Source organism: Carlito syrichta, unplaced genomic scaffold (assembly GCF_000164805.1).
Source record: "Carlito syrichta isolate Samal-C Ts95f unplaced genomic scaffold, Tarsius_syrichta-2.0.1 Scaffold301826, whole genome shotgun sequence".
Classification (NCBI taxonomy): Eukaryota; Metazoa; Chordata; class Mammalia; order Primates; family Tarsiidae; genus Carlito; species Carlito syrichta.
In genome coordinates this window covers 769,627-784,907 of record NW_007245922.1, presented here as the reverse complement: position 1 = coordinate 784,907, position 15,281 = coordinate 769,627, and the positions used below count along the sequence as shown (strand labels likewise).

At 38.6% G+C, this 15,281-nt stretch overlaps 1 protein-coding gene across 1 annotated transcript in view; it reads left to right on the top strand.

Annotated features, from left to right (window-relative positions):
• Window positions 1-15,281, top strand: part of CCDC141 (coiled-coil domain containing 141) — a 223,786-nt gene that overhangs the window by 95,069 nt on the left and 113,436 nt on the right. The window contains exon 5 of the mRNA XM_008055343.2: window positions 527-780. Coding sequence (XP_008053534.1) covers window positions 527-780 — 254 coding nt within the window. The remainder of the gene's footprint in view (window positions 1-526; window positions 781-15,281) is intronic.

Genomic DNA, 15,281 nt, shown 5'->3' with positions numbered 1-15,281 from the left:
TTTTTTATTTATTGTAGTGAGGAGGTCTCGAACCCGCGGGCTCAGGCAATCCACTCACCTCAGCCTCCCAAAGGCGCGGGATTACAGCCTGAGCCACCGAGCCCGGCCCACATCTTTAAAATAAATAAAAATACACTTTAAAAAATCACCTCATAATATAAAACATTTAAAAAATCACCTCATAATATAAAACATTTAACCAGCATCACACCACTAAAAACTGACTGAGGCAGTGTCAAAACCCCACAATCTTTCTACTTTTTATATTGAATCACACTATTGCTGAACTGTAGCATCATATCATTTGGCAGTTTGTGCTGTAGCAATTGTTACACCAAGATGTTTCACCAGTTGTTTCTTTCACACATCATGGGCAATTTATTTTTACATATTTAAATTCCTTTTGTACAGCTTGCTATTTAACATAAAAGTGACATATGTTTTAAGTGATTATCAAGAACCCAAATATTACTATATGCAAGCCTGCTCATATAATTATTCTTTTTGCTTTTTGCTTTTCTTCTAGAACTCTTAGAAAGATCTCTAGCCCTATTAAACAAAAGTCAACAACTCACTGACTTCATTGAAAAATTCAAGCGTGATGGACCTAATGTGAATCCTGAGTTGATTCAGGGAGCTCATCACAGCTGTCTGAAGATTGACAGCCTTCTTGAACTTCTACAAGACAGGAGAAGGCAACTAGACAAGTACCTGAGGCAACAGTGGCAAGAATTGAGTCAGGTTCTGCAGATATGTCAGTGGGACCAACAAGAAAACCAGGTAACCCAGAGGGGCATTGGATGATGTCCTAGCCTTGGCTAATTGATTATTAAGTGGATTAGTCATATCTTGGACAGTTTCTCAGCCACCATAAACAAATCTTTTGGTCTTTGATTCACAGGTCTTTCATTCAAACTACCACATTATTTTCCCGTGTAATGCAAAAACAAAGAGTTTTATTTTTTTCATTATAATATTGTGGGTTTTTGTTTTGTTTTTTGAAGTTGGAGTCTCATTCTGTTGCCCAGGCTAGAGTGCATTTCTATGATTATGGCCACCGCAGCCTCGACCCGCTGGGCTCAGGCAATCTTTCTGCCTCAGCCTCCCAAGTAGCTGGGACTACAGGTGTGCACCACTACGCCCAACTAATTTTTTTATTTATTGTAGAGACGAGGTCTTGCCATGTTGCCTAGGCTGGTGTTGAACTCCTGGACTCAGTCAATTCTCTCACCTCAATCTCCCAAAGTGCAAGGATTACAGATGTGAGCCATCACTCCCTGCTATATAATATTGATCTTATAAATGGGAGAACATCTGTGGATAGTTTTGAAAATGACTATGTTCTATTGTTGGATTCTTACTTCCTTCCAGGTTCTATTTTTAGACACATTTCTTTAAAATTCTGAAATGTTAATTGCAGTTTTTGTTGAAGTTGAAGAGGCATGATGATGCTGAATTGTGCTAGATTGCCGCTAACATCAGTTTAAAAAAAAAAAAAATGTCTGCTGGCCCAAAATAGAGAATGTTCTTAGAAGAGTGGTCTGGTGTCAATGAAGAAATACGACCTTGGCCTATGGCTGGAAGCTCAGTGATCAGAGGGCTTTGGAGGTTGATGCGTTTGCAGCTCATTAGTGCTCCTTACCCAGACTTCAGGCACCTGTCTGATCAGTTGTCAATACGCCTGCCATTGAGTCCTTTTGCTACAATCATTTGAGAATAAGAGTGGACAGAACTCTCTTTGCAAGTCCCTAATTCAAACAGGTGGGCTATTTATTGAAACATTTCTAATTGTCCCAATCCCAGATCAAGTCTGTATAAATTAACTGGAAGGAATTTTTAGGAAGAAATGATGGGGTGGGAGGCCTTCTGGTATGGATGCACAGGAGAGGAGTCTTTTCACATATTTTATATAATTACTCCAATCCAAACTGGAGAGACAGACATACAGCTGGGAAAACACGCGCGTCAGTAGAAACTGGTTATAAGTGCTGGGGATACATTAGACATAAGACAAAGTCCCTTTTCTCTAAGAATTTTCCTTCTAATGCAGTGTTTCTCAACCTTGGCATTAATTTGACATATGGTGCTAGATAATTCCTTCTGGTGGGGACTGTCCAGTGCACCCTGGGATGATAAGCAGTGTGACCTCTACCAGCTAGATCCCAGTAGAACATCCCAGTTTTGACAGTCCAGACTGCCTCCAGATATTGCCAAGTATCTCTTGGGGGGGAAATTACCCCATGTTGAGAATCACTGTTCTAATGGGTTGAGAAGTGTTGGGAGCCAACATCTATAGCTACATGGCTGAGGCCCGTAAAGGCCCATCTGGAAGATCGCCTCTGACATAGGATATCAGTTATACCTATAATATTGGTGTGTGATTAGTGACCAGTGTGCATACATGGCAGTAAAACTTATAAGTAAATCTCAATACACCTGATGGAAAGTGCATAGCAGAATTATTTCTCTCTAAGTTTTACTTCTTTCTAGATAATTTTTAACTTCTATTTCCTGGTAGACTGGGTAGTCAGCTTTGGAAAGCTGTTTCCCCTAGGGCTAAGATTAGAAACTAAATTACCATGATAGTTTTGTCGCCCTGCCCCTAGCCAGGCAGAACGTTTTCTTTTGTTTAGTTAATTACCGAAACTCTGTCTGCTTCAGCCCATGGCCGCCATCTTGGCAACCCTGCATTTCCTTGTTCAAGAGTGTGACAGCTACTATTTGATTTTTAGAGTAGACTTGTTAGGATAAAATATATACATATACACTCATAGCTGCGTAAATCTATGCTTGCTGTTTTGTTTCCTTTTGCTACATTATTCAAGTGTAATAGTTACTATATGATTTATAAAAGAATTAACGATAAGGTATTAGCTTAATAGGATATAGCATAGTATTAAAGTCCAATAAGTAGATCATATGAAAATTAAAGTTTAGACATATGAAACATGAATTATAGTAAAGTTTTGTAGTCGGATAATAGTATAACTGACAGTTATAAGTCATTAAGTTAAACTTATAGATTATAGTATAGTGTTAAGTTGATAATATTAATCGTTAAAAATATTGGGAGTCAGTGAACTTGGATTGAACCTAGAGTTAACTCAGGAAAGTTTTTTGTATCAGGGTATAGAGCAAAGAGTATAATATGAATGATTCATTGAACATTATGGAAAACACTTTGAACGATTTGTATTGAAATTGTGCACCTGTGACCTTAATGTAAGCACGGCAGGCATCATGGAATTCGAATTGTTTGCTTGGAAATTGCAGATCTCGTGGTGGTCTTGTGATGCATAGTTTGTAAAGCATGGAACTTGTACGCCCCCAGTAAGTGATTATCACACTGCTGGAGGGTATAGAAAATGGTATATAAGTTGGAAGGAGTCCAAATAAAATTTGGCTCCAGTCCTGATCAGACTGTTCCCAGAAGAACTGCCTCTGAGTAGTCTCTTCTCGCTGTCCAGATTCTCTGGTGCGGGTCCTAACCCACCCTTGGTCAGTGCTGGTCACCGACAGAGAAGGACATATAATAAACACATGAACAGTGATAAGTGCTATAAGGAAATCAAATTAGGCAATGAATTTGATGTGTGTTGATCAACTTTTAATCAAAGAAAGAATCAAAGAATCCTCTCTGAGGAGGTGGCACAAAGCAGAGACCCAGATGCAGACAAAGTCATGTATCCTCCTGTTTGTGTGTTGTCGCTTCCCCTCTAAGTCACGGTACACTCTCTAAGCTACCTCACTTTCATCAGTTTTGCTTTGACTGCTACCAGCTCCTGCACCACTTCAGCTATGTGCTACCTGCCAACCCCTCATCCCACTTTTAAGCCATTATGGCCTCCCTCACCTTCACATGCTCATTACCCTAAGCAAAGCACTATCATCCAATAAAATGGTCTTTTCCTGATGATTCTGGCATAACAAGGGAAGAATTAATGCTCTAGACAAGAAGCAACTGAAAGTTGTCAGACAACTGCTTCCAAGTCGTTCCTAGCATGTGTAGGTCTATTGTAGCACTTACTCTTTCTCTCACTTTCTGTCTGTTCTAATCCTGACTGCTGCTGTCCCCTTAAAGAAGCCTCTTTCCTTTTTTTTATTCCAAGTTAGGGCCTCATTCCATGATCCTTACTTATTTTTAAGATAGCAATTTTGCCTTTCTGTGCACGTCTATGGCAATAATCATTCACTTGAATCCTCTGTAAGATTAAAAAAACTTGAAAATTCAGAAAATTCAAAATGGACATTCTAAACCAGTCATACACTTAAGGGGAATCTAAATACCTTGCTAATCCTGGCAAGAAGAAAGGTGTTTGATAATAACTACAGTGAGGTATTTAAGGTTTCTGATTTGGAATCTCATTTTTTTGAAAAGAGGATGGTGCTGTTTGTTGGAAAGCTTTCTGAAAAATAGACTTTATTTTTTAGAGCAGTTTTAGGTTTACAACAAAACTGAGAGGAAGCTACAGAGATTTTCCATATAATCACTGGTCCCACACCTGTAGTTACCCCTTTATCTGACATCCTTCACCAGAGTAATGCATTTGTTATAATCGATGTGCCTGCATGGACACATCTTAATCACCCAGAGTCCATCATTTATAAGAGAGTTCACCAAGAGTTATCTTGGCATTGTATATTCTATGAGTCTGGACAGATGTATAATGACATGTATTCATCATTATTGAATCATACCGTTTTCACTGTCATAAAAATCCTCTTTGCTGCACCTATTCATTGCTCCCTCCCTGAAGCCCCTGGCAACCTCTGATCTTTTTATTGTCTTCACAGTTTTGCCTTTTTCAGAATGTCATATAATTAGAATCATACAGCATGTAGCCTTTTGAAATTGGCGTTTTTCACTTGGTAATACGCAAAGTCCCCCCACCCAATGCCTTTTCATGGCTTGGTAGCTCATTACTATTTAGTGCTGAATACAATTTCATTGTCTGGATATATTACAGTTTTTTTATCCATTCACCTACAGAAGGACATCTTGTTGATTTCAAGTTTTGGATCGTATGACGAAAGCTCTTATAAGTACCTGTGTGTGCAAGTTTTTGTGTGGATATAAGTTTTCAATTCATTTTGGGAGCACGATTGCTAGATCATATGGTTAGAGTGTGTTTAGATTTGTACAAAACTGCTAAACTACCTCTGGTGTGGCTGTCCCATTTTATACTCCCACTGGCAATAAATGAGATTTTCTGTTGTTCCACATTTTTGTCAGCATTTGGTGTTGTCAGTGTTCTGGATTTGGGCCACTTTAATAGGTGTATAGCAGTATCTCATTGCTGTTTTAATGGGCCTCATCTTTAAATTGAAAATAATATACTTAATTCACGAAGTTGTTCTAATGATTAAATGAAATAATGTGTTAAACAGATAGCACAATGCTTAGTATTTTAAGAGGTGCCTCATAAATATTTGTTTCCTTGCCCTCTCTCTCCTTGGCTAAACCTTACAACTTATGAATTCTTTCTCATCCAGTCCAGATTTTTTTTCTCTGAGTTTAACATTACTGTTATAGATGTCCAAGTCTCTTAATGCTACTTAGTTGTCAGAGGCTGTTATAGGCATTGTAAGGCTTATGTAAAGTACATTTGTGGCTAAGAGAACTAGGCTTTCATTTAGATTCCTTGAACCAAAATTAATTTAATTATAATAAGAATAAATATTATATTAGACATAAATCAATAAATAAGATAGTCATTTCCATAAGTATACAATTTAGTTTCTTAATCTTAAATCACTTACATTACTCTTGTTAACAGCAGTATTAGTGGGTGAAGTAATTATTAAGGTAACTGTTGTCTCATTATGCTTGTTAAGAGCACAGCTCCTGAGGCTAGGCTGTTGACTGGGTTCAAATCTTGGCTCCACCATTTACCAGCTGAGTAACTAAGCAGTTATTTAACCTTGTTGAGGCTCAGTTTTCTGTAAAATGTTGATAGCTCAAAGTGTTATTACGATGATCAAATGAGTTATAATGTTTCAAGGGCTTAGAACAGGCCCTGGTACCTAGTAACTACTGCCTTAGTATTAGTAATTATTATCACCATGTCTGAAAAGGACAGCAAAGGCCCAACGTATTACACAGTTTCCCACTCCTAGCCCCTCTACCATTATGCTCGAGTGAAGATTAGCCTTAGATCAAAGAACAATATTACTATTTATTTTGAGTTCACAAGGTGTGATCAAATAAAAGCCAATGTTATGGTCTTAACAGTTATCCTTGTTCTATGGGCACTGAGTTAATCATTTAAAACAAACAAATTATAGTAATTTTTTCCTGCTTGTGACTTAATAATGCTCATTTGTTAAAAATGTAGTGATCACTCTCGGTGCAAATGATTGCTACTGGCAATATGGCTGGCACACGCCTACCTTCTAGACTTCTATTCAAGCATGAGCATGGTCACAGGCACACACACATTTATTAAAGAAACAACTAAACAAACAAAAACTAATAGACAACCTATATAGATGGCACTATAACCTAATTTTTATTAAATTGAACAAATTGTGGATATAATCTTATGTCAAAAGCAAAGTAACTAATTTTAATTGATATGTAGTAATCTGCTATGTGAATATAACACAATTTAAACAATATTTTATTAATGAGAAAGTAGATTATCTGATTTCTTAATATTATAAACAATAATGCTTACTGCATTGATAATTATGTGAAAAAGGAAATATTTTTAAATTCAGGTAATTTTACACATAAATGATCTTACCTGAGTTTTAAAGTTTTTCTGAATGTTTTTATTTATTTATTTATTTTTATTTATTTATTTTTTTGAGTTGGAGTCTCACTCTGTTGCCCAGATTGGAGTGCAGTGGCCACTCCCGGCCACCGCAGTCTCGACTTGCTGGGCTCTGGCGATCCTTCCGCCTCAGCCTTCCAAGTAGCTGGAACTACAGGTGTGCGCTACCACACCCAGCTAATTTTTTGACTTATTATAGAGATAAAGTCTCACCAAGTTGCCCAGGCGGGTCTCGAACCCACGTCTCAGGCAATCCACTCACCTCAGCCTCCCAAGGCGCCGGATTACAGGCTGAGCCACTGAGCCTGGCTTATTTATTTATTTTTGAGTCAGGTCTCACTCTGTCACCCAGGCTGGAGTGCAGTGGCACAAATAATCATGGCTTACCACAGTCTCGACCTCCTGGGCTTAGGCGATCCTTTCACCTCAGCCTCCCAAGTAGCTGGCACTACAGGCATGTGCCACCATGCCCAGTCATAATGTTCTGTTTTAAAGTTGTATTGATGGTGAAGAATAACAGTGAGCACACTAAGCTGTGTGCGACTCTGTTAGTGATTTGGATTTTATGATTATCATGTTCCTGAATAACCTACCTGGTAATCCTAGAACATTGTGAAACCATGTTTCATAGGAGGACAATATTTTTTGTCAGTTTCTTTACTTGTTTTAAGGGAGCATAGAAGCTGTCAAACTTTACGTTAATAAAATATCAGCTTTGTCAATCATTTTAACCACTTAAGAAAAAGGGAAATGAAGTGGAGAATTAGAGCAAAGATTACTGAGAAATAATAACATGGATGTCTGAATATCTGATGTGTCTTCTCCCAAAAGGGCTATTTAAAAGACCCATTTAGTGCTTCTCTGTTTTTAAGTGCTTATGGCTTAATGCTTTTGAACTATAATAATTCAGCTAATTCTTCTTTGGAAAAGAAATTAAGTGACCGGTATGATGGTGGTTTAAAACTCACATCAACTACAAGAAAAAAGTAAACAAAAACCACATTTAAAAATCTTAATTGGGATGTGATAGCCACATAAACATAATTATAGCATGTTCTTTCTTCATCATTGTTTTTCAGATGTAAAAATGCACACTTGTTTTACATCTAAAGATGAGCGGCTGACCTTTCTTTTCTATTCCAGCAGCATCTTATTTTGCAGATAATCTGCTTCATTAATGAAAATCAGAAGCAGCTTGAAGTATTTCGTGCATAATTAATTATCTTGGCAAGAAGATTTATGAATGTAATTTTTCTCAATTGCTCCAATCAGGCATAAGTGAGACAAACAAATATATTAAAACTAAGTTATTCATGATCTCTTTGTACAAGACAGTGTCAAGGACGTCTACGAGAATTAAGACATAAGGGCAGACAGCCTCTTATTATTACCCAGATCACATACACTTATAAGATACACATCTTTGGAGGGGAAGAATAACCAAATTCACATTTGGAAGGTTTTGTGGTTTTATAATTTGAATACAATGTATATCATGATCATGCAGTGTATTCCTTGTCAGTAGACAATTAAAATGATAACAGAGATGATGATTCAAAGCATAGTCTCTGGGCACCAGTCTTGTGTAAAACTGTGCCCATATACAGGCATATCCATGTGTATTCTCTTGCATGCAATGCCACCTTCTAAATAGAGTTTAGAACTTGAAAGTTGACCAGCTTTCATTAATATGAGATAATATTCAAAGTGTTAAGGGTTAAAAAAAATGTCTTTCTTCGAAGATAGCTTTCATCCCTTGCCTGGTGTACAGCCTAAATAAGGGTTGAATTATCTTGTTGATACTGGCACCGAATAGCTTGGTCCAGTAACAGGTATAAATGACTATCCAACCACTAGTAGGTTAAAATGTATCACAGAATTTTATTTTAGCATATAGGCTGTCTCTAGAATTCCCTCTGAGGGATGCCAGCAGTAAAAGTATCTTAAAGTGTTTGAGAAGAAGCATGTGATTTTGAAAGCAATAGAAATGTCTTTTAGTTAGAATGCATGCTAATCACTATTGCTTTCATTGACACTTCAGTTCAAATGAGTACAAGAGGGATTCTGGGGCAGATGGCATGGATATCAATCACAGCTTTTACATTTATTAGCTATGTGACTTTGGGTCAGTTTTTTTACCTCTATGCCTCAGAATCATTTTCCTGTAAAATGGGAATAATAATAGTATCTATCTATAGATGTGTTGTAAAAATAAACAAGATTATATATTTTTAGATACTTGGACACAGCTTGGCATATTATAAGTTCTCAATCATGTTCAAATGTTCATAGTATCACTACATACTTTGGTGGTCACTTTCTGGGCTTTCCTGGAATATAAAATCTTACAAATTGGCCTGCTCTCACATCAATTCTCTAAACTGCTAGATAATCTAGTTGCTAAAATAGATAATCCTAGCTTTCTAAAATGTTCTGATATGGAGGGGAAATAAATGCCATTTTATTGTTTGTATTCAGCTGAGTTTATTCAAAAGGTCAACTTTATCTGCAAGATAAAGTTAAAAACCAGTTTTCTTTTTTTGTTGTTTTTTTTCTGAGTTGGAGTTTCACTCCGTCGCCTAGACTGGAGTGCAGTGGCCGCTCCCGGCCACCGCAGCCTCAACCCACTGGGCTCCGGCAATCCTTCCACCTCAGCCTTCCGAGTAGCCGGAATTACAGGCGCACGCTACCACACCTGGCTGATTTTTGATTTATTGTAGAGATGAGGTCTTGCCAAGTTGGCCAGGCAGGTCTCGAACCCACGGGCTCAGGCAATCCACTCACCTCAGCCTCCCAAAGGCGTGGGATTACAGGCTGAGCCACTGAGCCCGGCTTAAAAACCAGTTTTCTTTTCGCTAGTTTTCCTCACCCTTCAGCTGTATTTTTAGCTCACTTATGCTTATTATAGTTGATTATACGTTCATTACATTTAGTTTGTCACTTCCATATACTATTCAGTTGAACTAATGGCTTAACAACCTTTTGATTATGTAATTCCCCAGGTCAGTTGGTAAGGGGTGGGGGGTGTGGGATACATACTGTGACCTAATTCATTCTCAGAAGTGACATATGTGCTCCCTGGAAAAGGCTCTGTATTGCTCCCAACCCTCACACCCATTGTGGGACACAGTTAGCTACTGCTGCCTAGGCTGTCTGCTAAGCCCCGGGCCTGCCTGTGTATCTCCTGCTACCTCTCTGAGCACACTTTAAAAGGACTAAAGTACCCTTTAAAATGTAGCAATTATTTATCCCCTCAATATGATAGTTTCTGACTCATTCCCCACCCCCCCCCCAACAACCAGAGGTTTAGGCCACAACTTCAGTATGAAATCCATTAAGCTGCACAACCTGGGAACTGGGATGGTAATGTGAAAGTGTCAAACTTTGGTCCCACTCCTAAGTAGCTCTGTACTGCTTCTTTGTCACAGTGTCTCTTGTTCTCTCTCTCTCTGCCACACACAATTAATATAATTGGTTCCAGATCACTTAGGATGGAACTTTATATTGGGAAAACGTTGCCTTATATATCTTTGTCAGGGATGCACATTGCCAAGACACAGAGAGGAGCTTTGTTTCCCTTCTTAAAAAAAGACTTCGCTCCACTGCTGAGGGAATTCCCCTCAAAAAGTCAGATGTGGTGCTAGAAATAGAAATTTAGGTTCAGAGACTTCCACTGTAGCACTGATTCTGTCCATTGCACTAAACAATTTTCCACCATTAAGTAGCTGGAAGTAAAAAGCTTACCTACAAACAAATAGGAGTTGAGGGCAATGTTTGGAAGGGAAGAAGTTCCTTAGTTTCATTTTTCTTGAAAAGTAGATGTGGAAAGATAAACTACATGTTAACATAATTCAAGATAATTAAATACATAAAATTATAATTCTAGTCAGGAAGAGATAGTATATTTATAAAGCTGTTTATAAAGTAACAGATTTTGCCTCAGGATAATGTATTTTAGCTTTCCTACTACCCATCAACAAAGGATCCTGGGATTCTATAATTTGGTGAGATAAGAATACCTTCCTGTTTACTTTAATAATTCACAAAGGCTTCCAAATTCTACACAAGAAAATTACAAACATTGTCCTCCTAGACTCTCTGAGACTAAGTCCAAATAATAACAGGCTAATAACTAGATCAGTCACAGAATACATCTAAAAATAAAAACTCAATCCATGTTTTTAGCAGTAATTCTTTCCTTTCTTACTCTCAAATACTCAGGTACAAACATCAGCAACATGGCTTTAGTGCCTTATACATTATTGCCTAATAGTACAAATGGATAATTAAACTCTGGTTATTGCCTAGTTAAGTACAGAGCACATTTGACTGGATTGCCTAACACAAAATAAAGGCAATGGGTTTCCCTATAGTAAAAAATGAAAAACAAACAAACAAACCCCCAAACCTTATGGAAACATGGCTTCAAAATCAAAGTAGACATTAGAATTGCCACCTATGGCCATCAACTATAATTGAAAACATTTCTGTATTTATGTGTTTTTGATTATTGGAAGAGAGACTGTCAAAAAATCTTGGGTTAAAAAAGATAAATATCTGATGGATCTGACGCATTTTTCCTCCTACTTTATAAGATTTTTTTTTTTTGTCTCTAATAGTAGTTGGTATTCGGCTAGAACTGTTCTACATGTGGAAGAAAGAATGAAAGTCATTTGATGAGATTTTCATCTACCCTTAAGCATTTCTATTACAGTGGTTGGAATTGCTTATTTCTAGCTGGCCTCCTCCAGCATATTTTAAAATAAAGATTAAAAAAAATCTGATTTCAGATTGTAGAACAAATTGCAGGGAAAAAACAAAAACAAAAACAAAAACCAAGGTGGTTTATGGCTTTCTGATGCATAGCTTTGGGCTGCAGCAGAAGTCCACCTTCTTGCCACCTGAGTTGTTTATTCTTGACCATCAGAGAGTATTTTATTTCTTTCTTTCTTTCTTTTTTTTTAGTTGAAGTCTCACTCTGTCACCCAGACTGGAGTGCAGTGGCCGCTCCCGGCCACTGCAGCCTCGACCTGCTGGGCTCCGGCAATCCTTCCGCCTCAGCCTTCCGAGTAGCCGGACTTACAGGCATGCGCTACCACGCTTGGCTGATTTTTTGATTTATTGTAGAGAGGCGATCTCGCTGCCCAGGCGGGTCTCGAACCCATGGGCTCCGGCAATTCACTCACCTCAGCCTCCCGAAGGCGCAGGATTACAGGCTGAGCCACCGAGCCCGGCTCAGAGAGCATTTTCTATTGCCCACATCCCCATCTTTCAGTCCCGTCTTTGGCACATATTGTTTGGGAACTGAAATTGTCGGTCAGTGTTTACTGTTCCCTCTGGCCATAACTGGCTTCTTCCTCTCAGGCACTCCTTTGGACAGGTCTGACCCACACATCCATTCTCCTCTATGCAGTATTTCCACTGAGCCTGTGCTTGTACACAGGACCTTTTTCCATGTTAGAACTAGATTCTATAACCATTGTGTGCACTGCAGTTTTTATTTTTATTTATTTATTTTTTGAGTTGGAGTCTCACTCTGTCACCCAGACTGGAGTGCAGCGGCCACTCCCAGCCACTGCAGCCTCGACCTGCTGGGCTCTGGCGATCCTTCCGTCTCAACCTTCCAAGTAGCTGAAACTACAGGTGCGCACTACCACGCCCGGCTGATTTTTGATTTATTATAGAGATGAGGTCTCGCCAAGTTGCCCGGGCGGGTCTGGAACCCGCGGGCTCAGATTCACTCTCCTCAGCCTCCCAAAGCGCGGGATTACAGGCTGAGCCACTGGGCCCGGCTTGCAGTTTTCATTCTAAGAGCATTCATAAACATAGCCTAATAAGAACCACTTCTCTTTTCCAGAACTCTTTGTTTATGCAGATGGATATGATGAGAAGGATCAGAAAGCATACATTCTGACGGCAGCATTTCTGCCTCCACCTATAAGACTCCTTTACTGTCTGTGTGAACTTAGGCAAGTTACTTGTATGGATCTCAGTTTCCTCATCTGTTGAAAAAGCAATTGTCTCCATCAGGTGTGAAGGCTAGTTGAGGTTATGTTGTAATCTTCCTAGGCAGTACCTGATACCTGTGTGTGAAGGCTGCTTCACTTCTCTTGCTTTCTTCATTCTTATCTCCCAGCAGGAGCTCAGGATGGGGGTGGGATGTCCAACAAGCAAAAACTGAATAGTTTAGGCCAAATACCTTCAATGGTGCCCCCTTCAGCTTTCTCTCTCTTTTTGGAACTTTTCTGTATCAACTTTGCTCCACACATCTTCAATGGCCTGAGGCTTATGCAAGGAAATGCCTATCTCATCTAATCGAAGAAAAAATAACGTGGGGTGGGGGAGCTCCTTTGTTACCTCTGCTTTTCCTAATTCTATCATCCTTTACTTAGACAATAAATTTAGCCAATGTCTTAGTCCTTTTTGTGTTGTTAAAAAGAGGTACCTGAGATTGGGTAACTTGTAAACAAAAAAGGGCTATTTGGCTCACGATTCTACTGGCTACCAGATTGGGCATCTGGTGAAAGTCTCAGGCTGTATCCACTCATGGCAGAAGGGGAATGGGAGCTGGTATGTGCAAAGATCACATGGCAAGAGAGGAAGCAAGAGAAAGAGAAGAGGTGCCAGGCTTTTTTTTTTAACAACCAGTACTTTCAGGAACTAATAGAGGGAGACCTCACTCACCACCCCCAAGGGAGGGTATTAATCTGTTTATGAGGAATTTCCCCCCATGATTCAAACAACCGCCATTAGGCTCCACACCAACACTGGGGATCACATTTAAATAAGAGCTTTGGGGAAACAAACACCCAAACTATAGCAATCAATAAACTTGAAAATGTTTTTAGTTTTATTTCCTCATCCACCACTCAGTGGTCCATAATTGCTTACCAACTGATACCTCATTCCACTACTCTCCTGAGGCTACTATTTTAAATTATCCTTAATTAAAACTCAGTCTTTAAATCGACATTTAATAAATAAGGATATTCTGAATATCCTTGAATTGCAGAACCATCCGATAACAATATGATGCAATCCACATTTGTGATTTTAATTTTTCGGTAGCCACATTTAAAAAGTAAAAAAAGAAATTTGAAAGCTGCATTGAAAAGTAAAAAGCAATAATATTTTTAATTTAATTCAACATATCTAACATATTCATGTAGCAAGTAATCAATACTAACATTTTAATGAGATATTTTCAATATTTTTAATGCTATGTTTATGAAATCTGCTGTGTATTTTATGCATAGAGTATGTTTCAGTTTGCACTAGTCACATTCCAAGTACTCGATAGCTATGTGTGGCTAGTAGCTACCATATTGGATAGTGCAGGCCTACATCATTTGGCTGATTTGTCCTGCCAATCCTTTTGAGCTTTCAAGGCAGCTCTTGGTTTTCATTGAACATCCTTGATTGCTCTTTCTTTGCATTTTTGCTGACTTTCCTTTTTTGTTGTCTCTTGTCATCCTATAAAAAGTGCCACTCCTTCCTTCTGAAATAAGATCTGCCTCACTCCTCTACTTTATTTCAGTCTCTCTGGGCACTGAGTACCCTGAATGTCATTTCAAATTGATGGGACGTCCATGAGCACATTGTTTAGGACAAACTGAAAGGAAGAAACTGAGAAAAGAGACGCAAAATGTTCAAAGTTTCTCCTTTAATCTTTCATTGCCTAGAACCAATTTCCAAATCATACTTTGGATGCTTTTTGTTCTTTCTTCCTTTCCACATCCTGTCAACTTATGGCTCATGTTTTCATACTTTCTGTGAGGACCATGTTCTGCAGAAATGTCCCAATGCATTATTCACTGTACTTAGCACTCAGGCTTTTGGGCAGCAGCTGATATCATTTAAAAGCTTATAAAAACTGCACTCGTAATATCTATGCAGCTGTCTACGGTAGCTACTTGTGGGTTGCAATGACTGAGTTATTGGGTGGCAGAATATTATGGTTGACATGTGCTTGGTTATTTAGGGTGTCTTGTTTTAGCATCTGAAGGACTCCAAGAGCTTATTTTGTGTGTATCCTGCAGCATACATGGTAAATCTGATCAGAAGGGCTCTGAGAGCCTATTTTGTGTACACCCCACAGCATATATGGGAAATCTGATCTAAGAGTGTGCCTATATTAATACCACATAATGAGATATAACTTCCTCGTGATGATCTACTTACTTCTGAGTTTTGTGACAACTTGTTTTTGTTTCTTTCCAGGGTTTATCTGGTAGTAAAAATGTGTAGATATAGAGAGTCAGCATGTTTTAACAGGCAGGAATGTGAACAGGATATACTGATCATTACCATAGCTATTTAACTACGTTCTCTCCAAGGGAATAGTATTGTTTTACAGGAATACTATCCTTTGGGAGTTGAAATGGTATTTGCCAAATCTAGGTGATGAGGTCAGTAGATACCATTTAAAAATTAAAACAGCTCACTCTTACTTGCCTTTCATCGCTGCCGGCATGTTTCAGAGGGCAAGTCTTTGACTCACAAAGT